The 25932-nt window shown below is 38.9% G+C and overlaps 4 protein-coding genes across 5 annotated transcripts in view; 3 read left to right on the top strand and 1 right to left on the bottom strand.

Moving 5' to 3' along the window:
• Positions 1–25932, bottom strand: part of Cad99C (cadherin 99C) — a 376725-nt gene that overhangs the window by 167603 nt on the left and 183190 nt on the right. The window lies entirely within an intron of this gene.
• SpdS (Spermidine Synthase) lies at positions 126–3990 on the top strand. Of its 2 annotated transcripts, none has more exons than XM_014360390.2 (2): positions 126–340; positions 2575–3990. In XM_014360390.2, exon 2 carries the CDS (start codon positions 2578–2580, stop codon positions 3442–3444), a length of 867 nt encoding a protein of 288 aa, XP_014215876.2. In that variant the 5' UTR covers positions 126–340; positions 2575–2577; the 3' UTR covers positions 3445–3990. The 2 variants fall into 2 exon arrangements, with proteins under 2 accessions (XP_014215876.2, XP_014215879.2); XM_014360393.2 differs by having other exon boundaries at positions 2556–3990.
• LOC149375861 (uncharacterized) lies at positions 13947–15949 on the top strand. The gene is made up of 4 exons (XM_089598035.1): positions 13947–14013; positions 15263–15357; positions 15434–15635; positions 15723–15949. The coding sequence occupies exons 1-4, from the start codon at positions 13947–13949 to the stop codon at positions 15947–15949; spliced, it is 591 nt and encodes a 196-aa protein (XP_089454161.1).
• On the top strand, positions 23454–24312 carry LOC106644736 (speckle-type POZ protein-like). Its single transcript, XM_089598034.1, has one exon. The coding sequence runs from the start codon at positions 23454–23456 to the stop codon at positions 24195–24197; it is 744 nt and encodes a 247-aa protein (XP_089454160.1). The 3' UTR covers positions 24198–24312.

Below are 25932 nucleotides of genomic sequence, written 5' to 3'. Positions count from 1 at the left end.
CGAAGTTCTTGTGCGTGCACATATATATTTGTGACGTAGTGTGCGCGTGAAAGTAGATGTATACCGAATACCAAGTCGCGGTGGACTTTTCTCCTCTCCTTCTCTCACTTGCATGTGTCAGTCAATCAATGCGAGCGCCGGTTTTCGTCAGCGGATACTCTCTCGTGTACTTATATCTGGAAAAAATACGCTCGCTGTCTTGGCAGTTCAGTTTGACCGCCGTTCCTGGGACCTACGGAGGCTACCACGTTGCTGTTTGGTGTGGTTTTTCGGGTTTTCCTGTTTGCTGGAGGTCTTTGGATCTGACGTCGCATTGCTGAGTGCACTTGTTGCCACGAAGGTAAGTTTTCTTTCGCGGTTTTGTTTATTTCCTGTCGATCGATCACTTTGCTCGGAGACATTTCAAGTGGTCGGTATAAGATCGTTGACAGTGTGGCTTGATCTATGAGATGCTGTGTAGGTACTTTCTGCGCGTCACTCACTTGACTGTCGTAAAAGCGCGCCAAATTCGAGGTTGCGTTTCAATTCTAGGCATACGTTCTATTGTGCAACCAATAATTGGAAACTTTTATCTTTTTTTCCTACCTTTAATAGACTTCTCAATTTTTAAAAAACTGAAAACTTTTTTCAGTTAATCATCAAAAAATTAGAGGAAAAAAAAAATATTTTAGTCCACATGACTAAGACCCAAAACGATAACCTTACGCCCCTTATCGATACTTTTTTTTATTTAAACTGTGCTTCATTGATTTTGGCTAATACTCACAAGAGAAATCCAGAACAAATTATTTTTACATTCTTTTAAAACTACTGTACTTACATCTTGATGTGAAAATTAAAATTAGATTAACTGATCAACGTAGTATTAAAACTTCGTTAATATGGTTTATTTCACACATAATAAATTTAACCCCAGTACAATTGTTCAGAGGCCAAATAAAATATCGATCCCCGTTTCCATGCATGTTATTGATTAACAATAAATCAAATGCTGGTTTTTAAGCCAATGACGATAAAAAATTAATACATAACAGCGATACATATAGGTAGCTATGTAGGAATCATAAGTGACTCTTAACATGGTTGTAACATCATAAACGTCTAATTATAAGTACATGATAATTCGATCATCAAATTTGCGCCTGTGCTAGCCTTCTTATCTTATCGTTATTTTACCAAATCCAACTTTTATCGGGCATCAAATATTTTTGACGCATTTCAACGCCAGTACGCGATATTTGCAATACAAGCTGAAAATAAACTTTTACAACTAACATTTATGCTTTTCATTCTTTCAACGAAAGTTATACATACAACACGTGCAATTTTATTTTTATCATTAAAACAAACAAATTTATTGAAAAAAAAATTTTCTTTAATTTCTTAGTACAAAAATTCAAGTATAAAATTCTCACATTCTTTTAAAAAAATTGGGAACAAGTAGTATCTTTTAATTGATAAATGTTTTATATATTCGAAAAACTACTATATTATTTAATTTTTTTATAACACTGACATTTAAATTTAAGTTGAAGAGGCTTTGCACAAACAGACATACGCTCAAAAGTTAAAAAAAAACTCTTCAATGTTTAATAAAAATAGTGTATGATTGTTGCTGATTCACTGAAAAAACAATTACCGCTTGAGAAAACAATGGTTCAATATCATGCAACGTATTATTGCAAAAGTGCGAGTCAAGAAATTTTGACATAATTGATTGAACTTTTTTCCTTTTAATATTAGATTTTGATAAGCAATAAATAGTATTAAAATTTAAGAGGCATTTAATAGTTTGATTTATTACTACATAACATCACTTGGTCCTTTTCTACCTATCAAAATTCGTGATCTGACATTCAAATGTTCATTTCACGTCCTATATGTTAACATAACTTTCATTTTAAATATCGGTGCCTTCTTACCCATTAAAGCCGTTTGTAACGAAGTCACTTTGTGTCAGATTTTCCTGAGATTTGTAATAAAGACTTCTCTAGTCATTTCCTACTTACAGTCTGTCAAAATTGAGGAATTTAAACATTGGAAATTTACTCTTTAAACACGTGTTGCATAGGACTCGGTATTAAAAATCTCACATCTCAGTTTATTGTCAAAAAAAGCTAATGCATTTTTTGGATATCTTTGATAGTAGTATAGTATATTAAACGATAACGCGGTAATTTGCCGAGCCGTTTTTCTATTATCTAAATTTTCTAATTGATTAAACAAGTTTTCAATAGATGTATACAAGATGATGAAATTGAAAAAAAATATTTTATATTTTATCAAAAATTCGTAGTGTTTCAGGGAAATAACGTATTTTGGAAGACTTTAAGCGTGTTTTGGTGTGGAACTATGGTAGTTAATAATAATTTTTGTTAAATTATTGATTTTCTAATAAATTTCATAGGTTATAAGCAACTGAAAGTCACTAACTCTTTACAACTATTTTCTTCATAGTGCAAAGTAATTTTTAATCTCCTTGGTTTGATGCTTGCTCTACTGTCAGATGAATTTACTTTATATTCATTAAGATAATATTCATATAATTATTCCAGATTGATTTTTTTGCTGCAGAAAATGGATGCGTTAAAAAACGGCTGGTTCAGCGAAATCAACGACTTATGGCCCGGAATCTCACAATCCTTAGAAGTTGAAGAGGTCCTTTACAATGGACATTCAAAGTACCAACACATTCTCGTCTTGCAGACGAAATCCTATGGCAAAGCTTTAGTCCTCGACGGCATAATTCAGTGCACGGAAAAGGACGAATTCTCCTACCAAGAAATGATCTCTTTTCTACCGCTCTGCTCACACCCTAACCCCAAAACGGTTCTCATAGTTGGCGGTGGTGACGGTGGAGTTGCTCGCGAGGTGGCCAAGTTCCCTAAAATCGAGAAGGTCTACCAAGTGGAAATCGACGAAAAGGTCGTTGAGGTGTCCCGAAAATATTTGCAATTCATGGCCACAGGCTACGACCACCCGAAAGTCGAGCTTGTTATCGGCGATGGCTACAAATTTGTCGAGGAACACAAGCAAAGCTTCGATGTCATCATAACAGACAGTAGCGACCCCATAGGACCGGCCACTTGTCTCTTTGAGGAGCCCTACTTCGTCCATATGAAGAATGCGCTAAAGCCCGGTGGTATCATTTGTACCCAAGCCGGTACCTACTGGTCAAACCTCGATCAGATCAAGCGTACCTTGGATCACTGCAAAGCCACGTTTCCCAAAGTAGGTTATGCCATATCGTCAGTTCCCACTTATCCTACGGGACAAATTGGCTATATGATGGGTAGCCTGGATGAGACAATAAACTTTAGAGAGCCGAAAACTGTGTTCACGGATGCGGAGCTTGACAAGATGAATATGCGCTATTACAGCGATAGGGTACACAGGGCAAGCTTCGAGCTGCCTAGATTCGTTGAAAAAGAGCTCGACCTGTGATGCATAACTGTGTAAGATTATTAAGGCTGTACTGGTTCAAATCTAAACAACAGAGTGTAATTTTAATGAGACATAGTATTACAACGACTTAGTCTAAAAGTGTAAGAGTGCGCTCTGAAGAAATCCGAATCTACCAATCATAGGACATTCGAATGGAATAAGGCTTGCAGAGATTATATTTTGAATTTTTGATACAACGCATAATAAGAATAAATATAGATGAGTTACATCAAATAGTCAACTTTTACAAATTTTTTCAACTACCTACTTTCAACTTATTCGTCAATAATTTACACCTTAAATAAGTTCAAATAATCAAAATTTTATATGAATTACTTTGATGACTCACGTATGGGTCACTGTAGATCACTCCAAATTAAATTTTCATCATTAGCAATCATAGCATTATTCAAACTACAATTAACAGTTCTGTAACCTAAATTATTTATTAATTAGTACTTTTTAAGTCATCGGTATGCAGAAAAATACCTTCCAAAATTTGGAGCAATGCGGTTATTTTTAAAATTTTGAAACAAGAAAGGTAATTTAAAGACAAATTTTTTTACTTATGTTGTAAGTTAGCCATAACAATAAAGATGAAATCTAAAATATAGACGTGTTATTAAATTCGTAAGATTGAATCATTTAGTAAGTGTGCACTGAACAAAACCAACTTGAAATAACAAACTTAAAAAAAATACAATATATGTTTGAAAAAGAAGGAGTGTGCGTTTTGCCTCGATACCTCAAAATTAAAGAAATAATATTTTTGCCTTAAAATTAAAAAAGGTTTTTTTCCCTGAACTGGCGATAAGTGCGCTTATAAATGCATTTTTTAATATTTACGCTTTTTAAGTGAAAAGTATATAAATTTCAAAAACTCATAAATTTATTTTTTTTTAAATGTTCTATTTTAAAGAAAAATATTTCAAGTGTCATTGTTGTAAGCATTATAGTCTGTGTCTAAATCTATTGCACTGTCATTACGTATACATGTACGCGTATACATAGTAAGTCAGACTGATAGTTTAGGTTGTATAAATAATTATTTGAAGAAGTTTTATACATGCTTAAAAACATTCAAATTTTCAATTACCTAAATATCGTAGCAGATTGGAAGAGTATAAAATTTAATGAAACTTTGAACTTTGAGTTTTTATTAACTTGCAGCACTCAAAAATATTTAGAATATTGAAAATTCCAATTTTTCAAATAAGTTATGTGTTTTTAAACTGATATTCTCCAAAAGGTCCGTATATAAAAACCGTTCCCATTATAACTTTCTGCAGCTCAAATTTAGTAAAAGTCTTAAAAGACTGGTAACTTGTAATTTTCACATAATATATTATAACCATCAAATGACTAATGAGAGTATTAAAACGTATATCCAGGGCTTATTGATATTGCAAACGTAATAAATTTATACTTTACCTTACTTGTAGATCCAAAAAACTATTTATAAACAATTTTTAACAGATTTTTAAACAATACTTTGACTCCTTTTTATTTCCAGTTTGGCAGATTATGTTTTTCAATTCTCACAAAGCGTATTTAATACAGAGTTTTCGCTTCTATCATTTTCATAATTAACTTTTACAAGTTACAATTTATAAAGCATATTTTAACTTTGGTAGAAAACATTTTCTTATGACGGATTATTAAGGTAGCTCCCTTACGAAAATCTGAGAAACAAAATACGTTTAAATTGGTTGATTAAAATCTACTGATTCCAATGGTAACTCTGTTAGTTTATACTCCAAATCAAACAAAATCTCGATAAATTTCAGCTTAAAATTAAACCGTTTAACACGAGCTCATATGGAAGAGCATTAAAAAATCAGCTGTACAATCATTTTTCTACTCAAAATTAGAAACCTGAGAAGACATTTTATAATGCACATGTAGAAAAGTTCCGTTCTTTTCGATTCTGCTTTGGAAAAAACTGGTGTCGATCAGTTTTAAAAGATATTTGCCAAGAAAGACGTAAAAATCAGTTTCATAGTTATGTGACAGATGGTAGCAGAATACCGTGGTGTAATAAATACATAAGGTGGGCTCTTTAGCCATCGAACCTATCAGCAAATCAGGAGGAACAAGCGGCCATCCATATTGTATTTTCCACCACTGAGTGCCGAGAGCGCGTTGTTCAACTACTTATACTTTATTGATAAAAATAAATACAACTTGCCTCGAAAAGCAGTATTAAATTAAAAACCTCATACGTACGATTATGTAAATTATAATCTATAGATTGCAAGAGATAAACAAAAAATCTAATTTTTAATGTTAAAAATTGTCATAAAAAGAAAAAAAATTGTAAAATTAGTTTGTTGAAATATTTATTACACTGTGTTCATAGTATATTTCACAAATAATCAGATGATTATATAGAACTAGCGGCCCCTCATCTCGGCTTCGCCCGAGACTCACTAAATGATACACCGTAGTGTGTTTACATGTAATATGAAACATTTTCAGTTAAAAATTGTACATCTACTTCTGACACTTCTCGGGCCAAAAATATTCTTATTGAAAACATATTTTTTCGGAATCCATACAGTTTATTTGGTCAAGTAAAAAGCTGTAACAAGTGAAAATAGTATATTACGTACCTAGGCCAGAAAGTGGGGCTATTACTGACCGCGCTATATTATCAACTGTCGGTAATGCTCGGTCAGATGTAGCCCCACTTTTTGGCAGTGGTACGTATACTTTTTTTCCTTACACCTCCGCCGAAAGTTCGTCACCACGGTTTTAGTTTTGTTAAAAATGAAGGTTTAAAGATCCAGTCAAAGATTTAGTGCATTATACATTATTGTTGATCGATCGGTCGCTCGAACAATACCACTTAATAGGCCAATTAATCTACGAAAAAGATGACATAATTGTTAACAGTAAACAAAAAATACGTTGATATAGAAGAAAATGATTCAAGAAACATAGCGTTTTGTTTTTTCGGTTATTCAGTGGCTGAGTTAACCTAAAAAATTCGTGAAAGTCCGAAAATCACTTTTTTCGCGTTTGAAAAAAAAGTTGACCTCCAATGCCGAAAAGTTAAATGACAAAGTTGTAGACCTTAAAAAAACCTATCGATTGACGCGCGTTGGATATAATTTGAATTTATAGTTGCTGAGAAAACTTGAAAAAACCATCGAAAATCGTCTTTTTTTAATTTGTTAATAACTTTTTTTCTTTTAAGATTTTAAAGTTAGTATTCGGTCAAATTATGAGTTTTTGGTTCACAAATCTTCAGTTGTTTTTTTAGCCAAAAATATTAAAAATTTTCCGAAATATCGCATTTTTTCGAAAAAAAACACCTTTCGTAAAAACTTCAATAGACGTCAGGAAATAATGCTGGAGCGATTTTTCAGGGCTTAATCTCTTCGTCTAGACTTGTTATATCATGCAATGTTTGTAGTTAGTAAAATTTTTTAATTTTTCATGCCGAAATAGGACTCCGAAAAAATTACTTTTTTTTTCTATCGGTTTTTTGCATTTTTTTTTACGTATTTTGATAATTGGACGTATATAACTAACTGCAATGCATTGTACTTATTTTTTTACGAATTAAAAAAAAAAAATTTTCATGTGGAGCCAAGTTAGGTTTTTTTTTTTTTTAAAAATCCCTAGGTGACGGTGAAAAGTGTAGAACTCTGAAACTTGCACACTTTACTAACAAATACCCATTTTGTATTAAAAAAATTATTCGCAATCATTAACTTTAGCCGAACGATGGGTATGATAACGTTACAGTTAAGTCTTTTTGCGCGTCGCGCATCGACTGCCCGCTGGTATGAGGTGTGTCTGGCTGGTTGCTCTTACTCGGGCGCTCCGATACGGCTCCAAAATGGAGTCGGAGTGGTGAGAGAAAGATGTTCTCCCCTCATGCAGCTGCTCAACTGTAACGTTATCATACCCATCGTTCCGCTAAAGTTAACGATTGCGAATAATTTTTTTAATGCAAAATGGGTATTTGTTAGTAAAGTGTGCAAGTTTCAGAGTTCTACGCTTTTCACCGTCGCATAGGGATTTTTAAAAAAAAAAAAACCTAACTTGGCTCCACATGGTCGTATCATAAAAATTTTTTTTTTTAAATTCGTAAAAAAATAAGTACAATGCATTGCAGTTAGTTATATACGTGCAATTATCAAAATACGTAAAAAAAAATGCAAAAAACCAATAGAAAAAAAAAGTACTTTTTTCGGAGTCCGATTTCGGCATGAAAAATTAAAAAATTTTACTTACTACAAACATTGCATGATATAACAAGTCTAGACGAAGAGATTAAGCCCTGAAAAATCGCTCCAGCATTATTTCCTGACGTCTATTGAAGTTTTTACGAAAGGTATTTTTTTTCGAAAAAATGCGATATTTCGAAAAATTTTTAATATTTTTGGCTAAAAAAACAACTAAAGGTTTGTGAACTAAAAACTCATAATTTGACCGAATACCAACTTTAAAATCTTAAAAGAAAACAAGTTATTATTAAATTAAAAAAAGACGATTTTCGATGGTTTTTTCAAGTTTTCTCAGCAACTATAAATTCAAATTATATCCAACGCGCGTCAATCGATAGGTTTTTTTAAGGTCTACAACTTTGTCATTTAACTTTTCGGCATTGGAGGTCAACTTTTTTTTCAAACGCGAAAAAAGTGATTTTCGGACTTTCACGAATTTTTTAGGTTAACTCAGCCACTGAATAACCGAAAAAACAAAACGCTATGTTTCTTGAATCATTTTCTTCTATATCAACGTATTTTTTGTTTACTGTTAACAATTATGTCAAATTTAACATTGAGCCTTCGTAGATTAATTGGCCTATAAATGCACGTAGATAAGTGTACATGTGTATAGGTATATCTATATATATATAGCACTTATACACTACCGATGACTGAGGAAAGGAGAAGGGAGGAGGGAGCAAAGTACTTCACCGCCAAAAAAAAAATCTAAGTATGATAATCAAGAAAACTTGGAGTCTGCAATTATTGAATCTAAATCAAATCAAGAAAATTGCGACCAAGTGCTAGATCATAATTAAACAAGTAAAAATGAATCAGATTCAAGCGACAAGCAGGGTGCCAATTTTTCAGAAGTTTTAAACAATTCATTTTCTCGTTTAAATTCGAATCATGGATCCTATAAAGATCATTTTAAAAATCCTAATGTTTATATCCGTAAGTGCAAAATAATCAGGTTATTATCATTAACTATCATAATTGTGATAAGCATAATTCGATTAAATAAAAGATTTCATAGTTTATTTTTGTAATATGGCATGTATATACTTCATTTATATACCAAATAAATCATTAAAGTGAAAGTAACTAATCAAAAAACATTAATTTGGTAGTTTTAATTTTGTGTTGTGTACTCTGTTCATATGAAATTAATACATTTATATATACATGTAAATTGTGCAAAATGTATATATATATTCAATAGTTTATGTAAATAAATATCCAATGATTTTCTGTGTTGTATAAACTATAAAGGTTATAACTCCGTTAGCCGTATATATGTGGCGCCTTCGACCATCGTCAAGGCACACACAGGCGGTCGACGCAAGCAGCAGCTGAAGCCACGCGAGGTCTTCGCGCTGTCCACGCCGAGCGGCGCTGCCGCCGCCTTCTCTAGCCACCAAGCAGCTACCTAGTGTGGCGCGAGACCAGTCCGAGCTCGACCCTCGCATGAGCCGCATTCGCGCACGCTCACGCTCGCAGCCTCCGCTGCCGTCACAGCTCTCGACACCTCGCCGTATCATTTACCTATTTTCTTTGTATGCTAATAAAGCGCCATTTATACCTTACACGTGAGTGAGAATCATTAAGCGCCTTCCCTCGCCTTCAACTTCCTCGAGCGCCGGGACACGCTCAGCTGATCCCAACAGTGGTGACCCCGCCTGAAAAAGTTTCGAGGTGAGCTAAACAATCGCGTTTTTTTTCTTCGCCATCTTTTCTTTTTTCGGCGAGCAAGGCGACTCATCTCGCTCACGCCTTGCAGTGCGCGTGCTTTGTCCGGCCCGCCGCCATTTTTTTTTAGCAAAAGCCCGCGCGCTCGCTTGCGTTCGTGGAACACGGCCATCGTCAACTCGGGCGACGCTACGAGCCACGCGCTGACGTGACCGCACTCTCTCTCTCGCTCTCGTGGACCGTTTTAAAAAAAAAAAAGAGACAAGGACAAAGTCAGAGTGAGAGGTTGTGTGACAGTGCTGTGCAGTGCAGTTTCTTTTTCCACTCGTCTCGCCGTCGGCACTTGCCATGGTCAACAACGACAATGGTGTAAGTCCCCCCGGCGACAATCCTACTGGAGGCGCGAGCCCCACGGGTGATGACACTAACCCCGTGATGTCGGTCGCACCTCTTCGCCTCCCGCCTTTCTGGAAGGCCAACCCGACCGTGTGGTTTATCCGGATCGAGGCGGCCTTCAACAACCACAGGATCCGCGCGGACTCAAGCAAATTCGACTACGTCGTCGCTGCCTTGGATGACGCCACGGTGCAGGAAATCGCCGACGTCCTCATGGCACCCCCAACTGAGGGCAAGTACGATTTCCTTAAGGCCGAAATTCTGAAGCGCATGACAGACACGGCCGATCAGCGTCTCCGCAAGCTGCTCACGCAGCTCGAGCTAGGCGACCAGAAGCCGTCACAGCTCCTGCGTCGCATGAAAGCTCTTGCGGGCACCGCGGTCACCGACGATGCCATCAGGATCCGGTGGTTCGACCTCCTGCCGCCGTCCGTGGCACGCTCCCTCCGGGTCGTCAAATCAACCCCGCTGGAGGAACTGGCGTCTCTTGCCGACGAGCTGATCCAGGACTACCCGCACGTCGCCGCGGTTCACCCTCAAGCGACCAAGCTTCAGACGGCTGGTCAGTCTTCTGCGCCGACCGTGGAGTCCCTGGCCAAGGAGATGGCGTCGCTGCGTCAGTCCATCGCGCAGCTCCTCAACATCGCTAAGCGACAACCGGAAGGCCAGCAACGTGGCCGTCCAACCACGCAGTCGCAAGGCGGCCCCCGGAGCAGGTCAAACACGCCAAACCGAGACCCCAACGACCCGTGGTGCTGGTACCATCGCACCCTGGGGAAAAACGCTCGCAACTGCAGGCCACCCTGCAACTTCACCCCGTCGAACCAGGGAAACGAGTAGTGCCGCCTTCGTATCAGGCGGCGGAAGTCGGCGCTACTCCCCCTGCAGAAAATCGCCTCCATGTGTCCGACAAAACTTCCACAATAAGGTTTCTCGTCGACTCCGGATCAGTCGTTTCTCTGCTCCCAGCTTCCCTATTCAAGAAGCCACAAGCTCGCGACTCTCTTACGCTCACCGCTGCTAACGCCTCGGCGATCTCCACGTATGGCACACACCGTGCCAAGGTCAACCTAGGCCTGCGCCGAGCCTTCGTCTGGTCCTTCATCGTCGCCGACGTCCAGACGGCCATTCTGGGAGCGGACTTCCTCACGCACTTCAGCCTGCTGATCGACCTCAAAGGAAAGCAGCTCCTCGACGCCACGACCGGGCTTTCCAACAAGGGTTTTGCGGCCCTCACAACCGGCCACAGCGTCTCCGTCGTCCAGCAGATCGAGATTCCGACAGGACTCCTCTGTCAACGCTACCAAGACCTCGTGCGGGAGTTCAACGACCTAACGCTGGTTGACGGATCGGCAGCAGACCTGCCCGATCTCCCAGTGCTTCACCGCATTCACACGAACGGCCCCCCGGTCTTCGAGCGCCCTCGGAGACTCATCGGCCCTCGTCTCGACGCCGCCAAGGACGAGTTCAGCCGTCTCATGGCCCAGGGCATCATCCGGCCCTCTTCCAGCCAGTGGGCAAGCCCGATTCACCTGGTTCCGAAGCCCGACGGTTCCTGGCGCGTCACCGGCGATTACAGGCGACTGAACAACTGCACGACGCCCGACCGCTACCCACTCCCGATCGTCGAGGACCTTCTCCAGGAGCTGCAGGGATCGGTATTCTCGGTAATTGACTTAAAAAAAGCCTTTTACCAGATCCCCATCGCCGAAGAAGACATCCCGAAGACCGCAGTGACGACTCCCTTTGGACTCTTCGAGTTCACTCGTTCTTCTCTTGGTCAACGCAACGCCGCCCAGTCTCTCCAGAGGACGATGGACCATCTTCTCCGGGACCTGCCCTTTGCTAGGGCCTACCTAGACGATATCATCGTCGCCTCCGAGGACAACGAGTCACACCTGGTGCACCTCCGTCGCCTCTTCGAGTCCCTGCGCTCCGCTGGGCTCCGCATCAACCCAGACAAGTGTGTCTTGGGGCAGACCGAGGTCACCTATCTCGGCTGGACGGTATCCAGCCATGGCTTCAAACCTCCGCCGCTCAAGGTCGAGGCCATCAAAGAGTTTCCGCGCCCGCAGACCTCCACCGAGCTGCGTCGGTACATGGGACTCTTCAACTATTACCGCCGCTGTGTCCCTGGGGCAGCCAACATCTTAGCGCCACTCAACGATCTTCTCCAGGGCCTGCCGCCCAGGAAAAAGAAGGTTGAGTTGACCTGGACGCTGGATGCAGAAGCTGCGTTTGCTCGCAGTAAGCAAGCCATCGCTGATGCCACGACAACGACGTTCCTGCGACCCGACGCTCCGCTGGCCCTTCGCACGGACGCTTCCGACACGGCAATCGGAGCAGTCCTCGAGCAGCAGGACTCCAAGGGCACATGGGCTCCCCTTGCTTTCTTTTCTAGAAAGCTCGACAACACCGAGAAACGCTACAGCACCTACGATCGAGAGCTTCTGGCCATCTACGCAGCCCTGAAAAACCTGCAGCGAATCCTCGAAGGCAGGTCCTTCACGATCTTCACCGACCATAAGCCCTTGGTCTTCGCAGCGGCGCAGCGCTCGGACAAGGCCTCGCCCAGGCAAGCCCGTCAGCTAGATTTCATACTCCAGTTCAACACGAGTCTAGTCCACGTGAAGGGCGACGATAACGTGGTGGCCGACGCTCTCTCACGCGTCGCCACCATCTCCATGCCTGCCCAACTCAGCGCGAAGATCATCGCCGAAGCTCAGGCCGAGGACCAGGAAGCCGAACATGTCTCTACTCCCTCGAGTCTCAACCTGCAGACCCTCTCGATCGACGACTGCTCCGTCCTCTGCGACACGTCCATGGGAGTCGTCCGGCCTTATCTCCCACGGGCTCTTCGACGCACAGCATTCGAGCTTCTCCATGGTCTCGCTCACCCGAGCGTAAAGGCCACGACCCGTCTTGTCGCTTCCAAGTATGTCTGGCCAGGCATGCGTAAGGAAGTTAGCCGTTGGGCGCGCACATGCGAGCCCTGCCAGCGGTCCAAGATCCACCGGCACAACAGGTCCGCCCTAGGCTCCTTTGAGGTTCCCGAGGAGCGCTTCCAGCATCTCCACATCGACATCATCAAGCTGCCTCCGTGTCAGGGTTATACCTACTGCCTGACCATCATCGACCGGTTCACCCGATGGCCAGAAGCCATCCCCCTGCCCGACCAACAGGCATCAACCATCGCCAAGGCTCTCGTCGACAGGTGGGTTAGCCTCTACGGCACGCCACTCACGATAACAACGGACCAAGGCGCCCAGTTCGAGTCCGCCCTGTTCTCGGAGCTCACAAAGCTCCTCGGCGCCAAAAGGGTGCACACCACGCCATACCACCCACAGTCCAACGGCATGGTGGAACGGACCCACCGCACCATCAAGGCCGCCCTCATGTGCGACCCCGGGACCCCATGGCCTGACCGACTACCGTTGGTCCTTCTGGGGCTCCGAACCGCCTACAAGGAGGACCTGCAAGCCTCTCCGGCCGAGATGCTCTACGGCACTACGCTCAGAGTGCCCGGGGACTTCTTCGCTACGGAGAGCCAGCCCGTCGCAAGCCCTGCCACCTTCGTAGAAGGTCTCCGCCGACTCGCCCAGTCCATCAAGGCTGCGCCGGCTTCGAGACACGCAGCTGAGAACACCCCGTTCTTCTTCAAGGACTTGCGGACGTGCTCCCACGTTTTCAAGAGGGTTGACGCCATCCGCAAGCCCCTCCAGCCTCCGTACACGGGCCCTCACCGGGTCATTCGCCGGGTCGATGACAAGACCTACGTCATTAACGTCAACGGCTCTCATCGCACGGTCTCCACGGACGCCCTAAAGCCGGCCTACGTCGAGGCCACTGACTCTTCCTCCTTAGGGAGCCAGCCAACCAACCCTCCCAACGCGCCTCCTGCGGACTCTTCGCCGGCACCAAAGCCCCCCGCGGCGACTCCTGGGACAGCCCCCAAAGACGCCCCCCCTAAGAAGAAGGTATCATTCGGCCCGTTACCCACGGACCTCTCTGGGGAGGGAGTGGTTGTGGCGCCTTCGACCATCGTCAAGGCACACACAGGCGGTCGACGCAAGCAGCAGCTGAAGCCACGCGAGGTCTTCGCGCTGTCCACGCCGAGCGGCGCTGCCGCCGCCTTCTCTAGCCACCAAGCAGCTACCTAGTGTGGCGCGAGACCAGTCCGAGCTCGACCCTCGCATGAGCCGCATTCGCGCACGCTCACGCTCGCAGCCTCCGCTGCCGTCACAGCTCTCGACACCTCGCCGTATCATTTACCTATTTTCTTTGTATGCTAATAAAGCGCCATTTATACCTTACACGTGAGTGAGAATCATTAAGCGCCTTCCCTCGCCTTCAACTTCCTCGAGCGCCGGGACACGCTCAGCTGATCCCAACATATATATATATATATATATATATATATATATATATATATATATATATATATATATATATATATATATATATATATATATATATATATATATATATATATATATATATATATATATATATATATATATATATGTGTGTGTGTGTGTATATATATATATATATATATGTATATATATGTATTGTATAACTACTGCTGCTTCTCGGTGCTGAATATATAACTATATATATCTGCGCACTTCGTTCTGCGCACATATGGCAGGACTGATATGAGGCTTTGTCTAGCTCAAAATCGGGTCAGATGGAACGAATAGTCCTGGCGCTAGGAGGGGTTGAGCATGCAATTTTAGATCCCCTCAAGTACCTAACGTATTTGTATGTTTTTGGGGTCGCTGATTCTGAATTTCGAGGGTACCAGGCCCAATTCTGGTCCCATTTCAAGCTAGGGCCCATTTTTGGCCCAAAATCGCTGTTTTTCGACTATTCACGGCAAAATTTTTAATTTTTGCCTTCAAAACATTGTTTACATCAATAAAATGTTTTCTAAAATAGTTTTGTTATTTCTTACTTTTTTCCCTGCAAAAAAAACCGTACCAATAGGCCTTCTACTTCATCGCGATGCGTTATACACATAAGCTAAATACTTATTTTTAGAAATAGATTATTAATTTGTTCGTACTTTTTGAAAATATTTATTCTCTCAAAGTAATACTTATATAAATTATTACTAAGAAGTTTATTTTTTTGGTAAAAAAAAACTTTATTTATTGTTGAAAAAGTAAATAAAAAACGCGTACAATTTTTTCATACAATTAAAATATAAAATTTAAGATACGCAGACAACAATTTGTTTCGAAACAAAAGTCTTTCAATGATCCAACAAAATAAAATGGCTCAGAAAGTAATACAATTAGCAAAAGAGCGAAATTTTAGTTTACGTCAATTATTTACGTTCGAGTTAATACCAAATAATTATTTGTTTACTGAAAGTGGTAGTATAAAAAAAGAAAAAAACAAAAGCGATCTTACAAAGGACTCTCATTAATTACAATCATTACAAAGATACGGTGTCGAAGAAGCTGATTTTAAAATTATTTTTCATGTATACCAAACATGCACAGATGGAAATCGCAAAATATTAGTTTTATTATCAGATACAGATGTGGTTGTTCTATTGTTATACTATTGGACGAAATTCGAAGAAAAAGGTTTTCAGGTAAAAATATTTTCATTTTCAAAATTTTTCATTTTTTGTTATACACTCTACACGTATAAATACATGTTTATGTTAGGAACTTTGGATTCGTGTGGGTGCCGCTGCAAAAAAAAGATTTTTACCCCTTTATACTTTGGCTAAAAAAGTCGGATATGAATTGTGCTCCGTACTTCCAGCTTTGCATCATCTCACTGGTGCGGATTATACCAGCAAAGTTGGCACCAAATATGGTGCTTTACAAGCTCACCCTGAAATGTTTCTCACCACTTTTGCTCAAGGTTTTTTATCATTTACGTATTTAAATAATGCATTTAAATTTAAGAACTGTTTTGCATTTTAAAATGATCTTAAAATTTTTTTTGTAGGTGTATCTGATTTGGAAATAAATTTATCCGTCTATAAAGCTGAACAATATCTTTTACAAGTTATTAAAAAGAATAATGTATGTACAACGTTTGACGATTTGAGATATTGGATGTATTACTTTACTAATATAGTTTCTATTCATGAACTCCCACTAACAAGTCAATCGATAAGACTGCATATTTGGAGAGCTCTGTATGTAGCATACTCTACGAACGTAAATAATTGACGTAAACTAAAATTTCGCTCTTTTGCTAATTCTATTATTTTCTGAGCCATTTTATTTTGTTGGATCATTAAAAGACTTTTGTTTCAAAACAAATTGTTGTCTAAGTATCTTAAATTTTATATTTTAATTGTTTGAAAAAATTGTTCGCGTTTTTTATTTACTTTTTCAACAATTAATAAAGCTTTTTTTTACCAATAAAATCAACTTTTTAGTAATAATTTATATAAGTATTACTTTGAGAGAATAAATATTTTCAAAAAGTATGAACTTATTAATAATCAATCTATTTCTAAAAATAAGTATTTAGCTTATGTGTATAACGCATCGCGATGAAGTAGAAGGCCTATTGGTACGGTTTTTTTTGCAGGGAAAAAAGTAAGAAATAACAAAACTATTTTAGAAAACATTTTATTGATGTAAACAATGTTTTGAAGGCAAAAATTAAAAATTTTGCCGTGAATAGTCGAAAAACAGCGATTTTGGGCCAAAAATGGGCCCTAGCTTGAAATGGGACCAGAATTGGGCCTGGTACCCTCGAAATTCAGAATCAGCGACCCCGAAAACATACAAATTCGTTAGGTACTTGAAGGGATCTAAAATTGCATGCTCAACCCCTCCTAGCGCCAGGACTAGATCTTTCGGTGGAGGTGTAAGGAAAAAATTTAATAATGCTGAAAAGTACCGTGCTTTCCTTATGCCATAAAATAATCGTTGGCCCTAAGAGGCCGTTGATTTGCAGTTTCTACCATATAATCTATGAACAGGAGTATTTTTTCAAGCTGTAAAAATTTAAAACTCACAAAAAATATATAATTAGAAAAAAAATTTTCCTCCTATTTCTCAACTTTATTACCACAGCAAAAAAAAGTCCTGGAGCTTAATCTGTACATTCTACTATAAGGGTTATAGTGAAAAGTTGGTCTCTTACTTAATAAATTCTTTATTTGTTGATTTTGATGTTGCTTTTATCTCGATAAATGTTCAGTGTGATTTTCTTGACACCTAAAATTGTATTCATTTGACATATTTAAAGTCTTTCTTCCAATTCGACTTCTTGCGACTTTTGGCATAGTTAAGTTGGTCCTTGGGTTATTAATAACCATTTTATCAATCCATAGAGTGGCCAGTAAACGCCTCAGGTCATGGGTGACAGGGGCTTTTATTATCAATCAACATTTTATTAACTCATAGAGTGGCCAGCAAGCGCCACGGGTCACCGGGTGATAGGCACTTGTGTTATTAATTGACATCTTATTAATTCATAGAGTGGTCAGTAAGTGCCCCAGGTCCCGAGTTGTCGGGTGATATGCGCAGCGTTGGCCTCGATGGTCAAAAATTTGCTGCCGACCGCAGTACAGTCCGCAACCTTCAGAGCGCTTCTTTATCAGCGCCACCGCCGGCCAAGCTGTGAACTATCGCTGATGTATACATACTTATCAGCGCCCAGCGCCTATGATCGTACACAAGCTTTTAGGAGACATCACAATTCTTTTTGGTTCGGTGGTTCGGCCTCAGATTCTAAGGGCTCGGGCGTCGGGCACATGGAACCGCGTAAAGCGAAGCGAATAGCGTATCGCGTAAAAGTAAGGAAGGTTAGGTATACGCCACTTTGTGTTTGTGGTCACATAGAAAAGGCGTAAAAGCCTCGATCGCGTATCGTGTAAGGCCGCGGGCACATGGAGAGCGTAACGCGTATTCGCAGCGTTGGGTTAGGCGGATTCAATATCGGAACTTTTTCCCTAGATCGTATATATAGCTATACGATCTAGGGAGAATGTTCCGTCGAGCAGACAGCACAGCAGTGAAGGGGCATTGCCAAAGACACGCGGAAATTCAAAATTGTAATATTAATAACACAAGCGCCTATCACCCAATGACCCGGGGCGCTATCCGGCCACTCTTTTAAATTAATAATTATTAATAACATAAGCGCCTATCACCCAATGACCCAGGGCGCTTACTGGCCACTCTGTTAAATAAATAATTTTTAATAACACAAGCACTTATCACCGTATAACCTGGGGTGCTAATTGCAAATCTAGTAAATAAATAATTATTAATAAATATGTCAAGCACCTTTTTCCTGATGATCCAGGACACTTATTTGTAACACTATTAAATAATAAAAACTTGATCGATAACATATGTAAACATATCACAATTTTGATTGCCTATCTAGTACGACAAAGATCTTTTTAAATGGCGCTCTTGTAATTCCTTGATAATTTATTATTCAATAGTAGCCAGTAAGCACCCCGGGTCATAAGGTGATAGGCGCTTGTGTTATTTTAATAATTAATTATTTAAAAGAGTGGCCAGTAAGCGCTCCAAGTCACTGAGTGATAGGCGCTTGTGTTATTTATTAATAATTATTCATTTAACTGAGTTGCCAGTTAGCGCCCCGGGTCATTGGGTGATAGGCGCTTGTGTTATTAAGGACGTTTGGTAGTGTTAGCGGGGGGAAACATTTGCGCGGTGAGGGGAAACCAGCGATGAATGAAGATTTGGCAACGTCGTACGGGTCTTAAATGTGTGAGTGTTCATGTACACGCATCAGGTGTCTCTGCACACTCTACACTGTCTGCTCGTCTGCTGCGTGCTGCGTCGGTTACGACAGCGCTCGTGTATCAATGTTTTTGTGATAAAGCTGTAAGTAATTAACCGCTACATATCTTTCATGGGATGATATTTCAACGAACGTGTTTTCCGTAAAAGATGTTCTTGCGAAAATTCAAAGAATTTCTGATGAAAAAATGTATTCGCCAACTTTTTCCCCCATGTCGTCTATCATTCCCAAAACAGTGATTAAAAATCTAAGTCAAAATAAAGTAGATTTTAATATTATTGTTGATAAATTTATGGAAGGTAATGATGGTTTAAGATCGTTTCTAATAAATGGGCAAAGCCCTTTAATCAAAAGAGCTACCAGTGTAAATAAAATACTTGAATTTTTAAATGACTTGACAAGTCTCATACAGCATGGGATGTCAGATAAGTAGGATGATTTCTAAGATGAGTGATTCAAACTATGAGCATGTGATTTTGTAATGTGCAAAAAAATTCTATCTTAAGAAGAAATAATAAATTTGAAATTAAAAAAAAAAAAAAAATAGCGTGTTATTAACATTTATTGTTTTTTATGGGAAGGGGTGGGCGTTCTGTACATACACTCACGCACACACGTAAGCTTGTATTTTATGCGTGAATGCATAAATATCTACAATAATATTGAGATATTTACTGATCAACATCCTGGAACATTTTGAATTTCCCGCCACTTGCGACGTTGCCGTTGCGTTTCGGTCGAGCTTTTATTTAATTTTTTATTTATAAACGAATCAGACGATCGTCGCAAAACTTGGTATACATCAAATTAATAACATTATCTGTAACATATAAAAAAATTGGCCAAATTCACTGGCCCAATTTGCTTAAAACTGTGATTTAGTCAGTTCTCCCATAAGCGACAGTGTTAAAATGACTTAACTTTGAAATTCAATATCTCGAAAACGAAACAGAGGAACCTCTTTAAATTTTGACTGGTTTATTGTAACAACAATAAAAACGTCTGGTCAAAATTTCAGAAAAATTCGTTGGAAAATTCAATCACTACCGAACGTCCTTAATATTACAATTTTGAATTTCCGCGTGTCTTTGGCAATGCCCCTTCACTGCTGTGCTGTCTGCTCGACGGAACATTCTCCCTAGATCGTATAGCTATATATACGATCTAGGGAAAAAGTTCCGATATTGAATCCGCCTAACCCAACGCTGCGTATTCGCTACGTCCGCTACGTGCACAATTTTGAAGCAGCGCCATCCTAGGGAAAAACGAGAACTATTGGTCTGGCACAGCAGAAGGCAATATTCGCGATATGTGCTTGATACCTATGGGAACGTAGGAACACAGTACCTCGATAGATACACGAAATGTTCTGTGTTTATTATATCACGAATTAATACAATGTCTCAAGTGGTACAATCCTATGTAAATAACTAAAGACAAAATTTGTACTACAAGCACTAAAAGCGCTTGATTATTACTTCAACACAAGTCCGTGTACTGTGTGATACGTGATACGTTTTGTTAGTTTGCAATGTAGTTAACACAGACCTCCTCTGACCAATCAGAGAGCTCCGTTAGCCCTATACCGGCGTGTTCACACAGTATGTACACACGTTCATATGATACGCTTAGAGAATCGGGCCCCAGCTAAAAACTCTAAGAAATACACAGTATACGATGTATTTCATTGCGTTTTTAAAATGAACATGCATGAGTAAAATGTGTACATACTACTCATAATTTTATTAAAAATTTAACCCTTAGAATGGTTGTCGATGTATAAACACATAACTTTCTGATGATAGTAATGCTTAGCAGTCTGCTAGCAGAAGACAAACCTATCGCTTAGTTTCACATATTAGCACAGGTGTTGCTGCGATCGCTTTTTCAGCTTGTGCACGTAGCGAATACCGCGTAACCATTTGAGCCCATGAGAGTGAGAGAGAGGTGCGCGTATTTTACCTCTCTCTCACTCTTATGGGCTCAAATTGTTACGCTCTCCATGTGACCGCGGCCTTAGGGACAATTCTATCCTTCCTGCACGCCCTATTGCACTCCATGTAACGGGTGTATTCCGTTATTGTCGCGCGACTCCCAAAGAGAATCGGAACGCTCCGATATTCTCGCGAAAATAAAAGGGAGCGTCCCGAAACCTACGAATGCGAGACTGCGAGATCGCCGCGTGATTGCTTGCGTATGAGTATAGTCGGTCACGTCGAACGATAGCTGGCGCTGCGCATCATCAAACATATACTTAATGTACGCAACTGTGGGGTTTTGCATTCGTTACGTATATGATTCGAAGCGAATTGCATCTTGGTCTCGTAATTCTCGACAAAATCTTTCTTTTTGTTCTGTTCCCGTGTATTCTCCTAGATGTATTTGTCAACTTGATTTCAATTAGTTCCAGGAGAAAATTATAAGTGGTTCGATTCGGTCGAAAATTTTTACATAAACCTTCATCGCTGTACTGATCGATTACATTGATGTAATTATAAATACAAATCTTAATTCTCTTTATTTTACTTCTTTGAACTGCAAGAAGCGACACTACAATATCCTCCTCTTCACTTGAAGAATCTTCGGAGGATTCTAATAAGTGGTTAATACATATAATGGCATTTGTCCTAATTTTTCGAATCCGATTCATTGTTGTTTTTTTTTTTAATATTAAATTTTCACACGGGATTACTAATTTTAATACGTATGGTTAAATTACAAAAAAAATACTAAAAGAAAAAGGTCAAGTCGAGAATTACGAGACCAAGATGCAATTCGCTTCGAATCATTTACGTAACGAATGCAAAACCCCACAGTTGCGTACATTAAGTATATGTTTGATGATGCGCAGCGCCAGCTATCGTTCGACGTGACCGACTATAAGGTATTTTCACTTGTGACGTCATTCCAAGATGGCGCGATCACTGGGTTTTTTTCAAATTTGCACCAAATGTGCAAAACTAGCTGTGAAATTCACGAGGACGTCCCAACTAATGATAATGCGTTTAAAAACTTCAGGTTTTAATAAGCTATCGAATGAGCACTAAATTTTTTACATCTTCACTTGGTAAGCAATGCAAAAAAATGAATGAAATTATCGCGGGCATAAAGTTGATTAGAAAAACATTTTATTTTTTGTGCTTACCATCATCCAGTTATAACGAATTTGAAATATAGTCAATAGCGATTCCCGATGCTTTAGAGGAAATTTTTCGTTTGTTTGCCAAAAGTGTAGTTTTAATGAAAATCAGTACAGAAAAAAAAGTACTGCAATCAGGCGGATTGTACCCGTCTACTATACATATATATATATATGGTTGCAAGCTTCCTCGCCTCCGCGATCATAATAAAGTCCCATAACCTCTGACGAGCTGTTAAAATTGAAGCAGTGTGTGGCAAAAACATGAATAAAAGTTGTTGTACAAGTGGTTGTCACGATAAATCTGCGAAATAATGTTGTCTTTTCATAGATAAAGAAATAATTTCATTTCGTTCCTCTGCACTGATACTTTTGTATTTTTTATTGTCCGGAGAAATCACAGATGGAATACGAAAAAAAGATTTCGCAGATTTATCGTGACAACCACTTATACAACAACTTTTATTCATGTTTTTGCCACACACTGCTTCAATTTTAACAGCTCGTCAGAGGTTATGGGACTTTGTTATGATCTCGGAGGCGAGGAAGCTTGCAACCATATATATATGTATAGTAGACGGGTACAATCTGCCTGATTGCAGTACTTTTTTTTCTGTACTGATTTTCATTAAAACTACACTTTTGGCAAACAAACGAAAAATTTCCTCTAATGCATCGGGAATTTCTATTGACTATATTTCAAATTCGTTATAACTGGATGATGGTAAGCACAAAAAATAAAATGTTTTTCTAATCAACTTTATGCCCGCGATAATTTCATTCATTTTTTTGCATTGCTTACCAAGTGAAGATGTAAAAAATTTAGTGCTCATTCGATAGCTTATTAAAACCTGAAGTTTTTAAACGCATTATCATTAGTTGGGACGTCCTCGTGAATTTCACAGCTAGTTTTGCACATTTGGTGCAAATTTGAAAAAAACCCAGTGATCGCGCCATCTTGGAATGACGTCACAAGTGAAAATACCTTGGCTCTGTTCGGAAATGATGCGTTGGTTAAGTTTTTGGTTGGTACCTACCCCCACCCTGGCTTAACTAACTGACCGTGCGTTCGCACATGTAAACAATAGTTAATCAGCTGGTCACGTTTTGGCGCACTTTGAGGCTTTCAAGTCCTCTCTTTAACCTTAAAAGCGCTTAAAGTGCGCCAAAATGTGATCAGCTGATTAACTATTGTTTACATGTGCGAACGCACGGTCAGTTAGTTAAGCCAGGGTGGGGGTAGGTACCAACTTAATACTTAACCAAAGTATCATTTCCGAACAGAGCCCTTATCCCTTATACTCATACGCAAGCAATCACGCGGCGATCTCGCAGTCTCGCATTCGTAGGTTTCGGAACGCTCCCTTTCATTTTCGCGAGAATATCGGAGCGTTCCGATTCTCTTTGCGAGTCGCGCGACAATAACGGAATACACCCAACTTTGTGACTGCAGCCTTAGTGCTAACAGAAAATTAAAAAATCTTATGTTTTGTATTGAACATATTTAAAAAAGTTTTTGTGATAACTGAATCTAACTGTGTAAAATGTATTTGAGCGACAGTCCTCTAAAGCATTACTTAACAGACAAGCCGTGTAGATTATCTACAAACCCACATTGGTATAAATGGTGTATTCCTAGGTATAAAGATTTATCATATTACGCTGTAAAGTCAGATTGTTTCAATGCTGGACGGAATAATTGCTTACTAGCATGGGATAATGATAGAAAAATTGTAAGTTTGTACTTTTATAAATGCTGTTTAACAAACAATGAATTGAACGAAAATGTCAAGACCGTTATGGTTGACTCAAAGGGATGCAAACAAGAGAGAAAGAATGATAATATAGTACAGACAGCTGGTTTAAAAGTTTTAATATTCAATTTTAAAGTATTTCAATCAATTTTTGAGTTCACTGTACTCGAAAATTTAGAAATTTTTTGTTTCATTCCGGATATCGTTGAACCAATAATAGAGATTGATGACAAAAATTCACCGTCACACAGTGACGTGGATCTAACAAATCTGCTGGAAAATGGAGAATTCAGTGATGTGATACTTGTAACTCGCACTAAAGATGAGTGTCTTGAAATCTCAGCTCACAAGGCAATTTTGGCCTCACGGAGCTCAGTTTTTCAAAAAACGTTTACAACAGAGATGAAAGAAAAGATCGAAAATAAAGTCGAGATTCAAGAATTTACAATTGAGGTTGTACAAGAAATGCTTAAATACATATACTCTGGAAAATTAGACAACAGTGTGGCTCTCAACATGTCTGAAGATTTATTGAAAGCAGCTGATTACTATGACCTGGACCTATTGAAACAAATGATAGGTAACACATGCAAGGATAATCTTACGCACAGTAATGCATTTCGGTACCTCATGCTGGCCGATACTTATAAAGTTTCAAAATTAAAGCAAGCAGCGATTAACTATATCGTCAAAATTGATGAAATGGTCAAAACCGAGGGATTTAACAGCATCCCGGACTCACAGATGCATCTGATGAAAGATCTTCTGATTGCTTTGAAGAATAATTAATTTTGTGCTGTTCTTAAAAGGTTCAAGTTATGAATTACATTTATACCTATTATTCAATGACAAACTTGTAGTATTAAAGTTATTAATTTGCCTTATTTCAAGAATAATTTTTTCATAAAAGATTAAATTACTTAGCGGTAACAATTAACATAGTAATAACAAAAAAATATTTTTTTACTTTTATCATAACCTTTATTGTGAAATTTAAAAAATGTAAGTCAGATAATACTCTAATAAATTTTCTTACGTATTAGTTACTTTTTTTATTATGTACGAGGTCAAAACTCTTTTTCTTCACTTCTCACATTTGATAAAATAGACCAACTACAGCTTGAACCCTGCATGGTACCACTACATTATTAACCCGCTCCTAGATTATCCATCTTATTTATTTGAAAATTGATTTATTTTAATTTAACATCGTTAATGAGTATTTAAAATTTTCAAGTACGTAGTCTTGGTTTAAGCAAATAAAATTGTACATGTACATAGAAGATAAAGGGTTCTAAATCCTAGTTTAACTATTTCCTACAGTCATTAAGCAATAACAAAAAAAATACAACTAAAATTTTGTTGAAATTACTATAATTTTAAGTATACGTTACTATGCAAGGTTTGATGGTAGCCATTGTTGCTACTATTAATATTATTTCTCATCAAGGCCAATCTGCATTTGGAAGTTAGAAAATTTAAGTAATACCGACTTATGGTAATTTTAGTGTAGGCGTGTACTTTTTCAAAAGTTGAATAATTTTGTTTCATTCTCATAAAAAAAGATTGTGGCTACGTAACATTTTATAGAAAAAAAGGTAGTATTTGTACTGTCATCTGTGACACATTTGTGATATACCATAACTTTATTTAACAATATTTAAAACGACAACAACAAAACAATGTATAGCATGTATTTGATAAAAGAACTTTAACTATTAACAGTTATTAATGTAGGAAACCATCAATAGATACCTGTATGAATGCAGGAAAATATGTATATTCGTAGATATACATATGTATATTACATGTAAGTGGAAGGGGCTTTTTATATTTAAAAAAAATTGCAGCCTTGGCAGTATTGACACTAACCAGTACCCTACTGTGATAAAGTAGCATTAAACCGATGTTGTCAGTTTGAACACTTCGTAAAGAAAACAAAAATGAAAACTATGCCAAAAAAAACAAGAGAATTGAACTCAGGTCTTATGAAACATAGTAATTTTTTAATTGTGACAGAAGTATTACATTTTTTTTCAATTCAACAATCGTTAGACTTTTAAGTTTAAGAAATTTCCACAACTGTTATCAGTTTAAAGAATGCTACTAGTAGTAAAATTAATATTTTATTGGCTGTTTTCTTTTTTACAAGAAAAACAGAAAAATATACCACTAAGTTAAAAGTAGCCGCGCTTGTTCTACAATATACTTAAAAAAACAGCTATAAAAATTAATATTTGGTTTATAAAAAAAAAAAAAAATTTCTTGATTTTTGAACAAACTAATACATTTTTGTTCCACGTTTTACAAACACCAAATCACAAGTATCGCTATTGACCGGCATAGTAGAAACAGAACTTCCATAAGTGGATTAGCGCTTCTCTATCCGAAGAACGAGGTACCCGTATTTTTTGACTCTGTTCGAACTTTCCTCAACCGATGTATTGAATAGCTCCCGCCTTCTCCGAGAAAGTGCACACAAGCTTCCTCACAAAAAGGAAAAAAAACCCTGGCCAGCTCTCAT

Source organism: Copidosoma floridanum, unplaced genomic scaffold (genome assembly GCF_036245765.1).
Source record: "Copidosoma floridanum isolate Cflo_tuat_1 unplaced genomic scaffold, Cflo_Japanese_pri ptg000004l, whole genome shotgun sequence".
Classification (NCBI taxonomy): Eukaryota; Metazoa; Arthropoda; class Insecta; order Hymenoptera; family Encyrtidae; genus Copidosoma; species Copidosoma floridanum.
Note: the sequence above shows the minus strand (reverse complement) of the source record. Positions and strands in the feature narration are given on the sequence as shown.

Coding starts and splice junctions, on each gene's coding strand:
- SpdS (XM_014360390.2), top strand. CDS start 2,578: ATGGATGCGTTAAAAAACGGCTGGTTCAGCGAAATCAACGACTTATGG.
- LOC149375861 (XM_089598035.1), top strand. CDS start 13,947: ATGAGCCGCATTCGCGCACGCTCACGCTCGCAGCCTCCGCTGCCGTCA. Junction 14,014..15,262: donor ACAGCTCTCGACACCTCGCC/GTATCATTTACC, acceptor AAACATGCACAG/ATGGAAATCGCAAAATATTA. Junction 15,358..15,433: donor TCGAAGAAAAAGGTTTTCAG/GTAAAAATATTT, acceptor TGTTTATGTTAG/GAACTTTGGATTCGTGTGGG.
- LOC106644736 (XM_089598034.1), top strand. CDS start 23,454: ATGGTTGACTCAAAGGGATGCAAACAAGAGAGAAAGAATGATAATATA.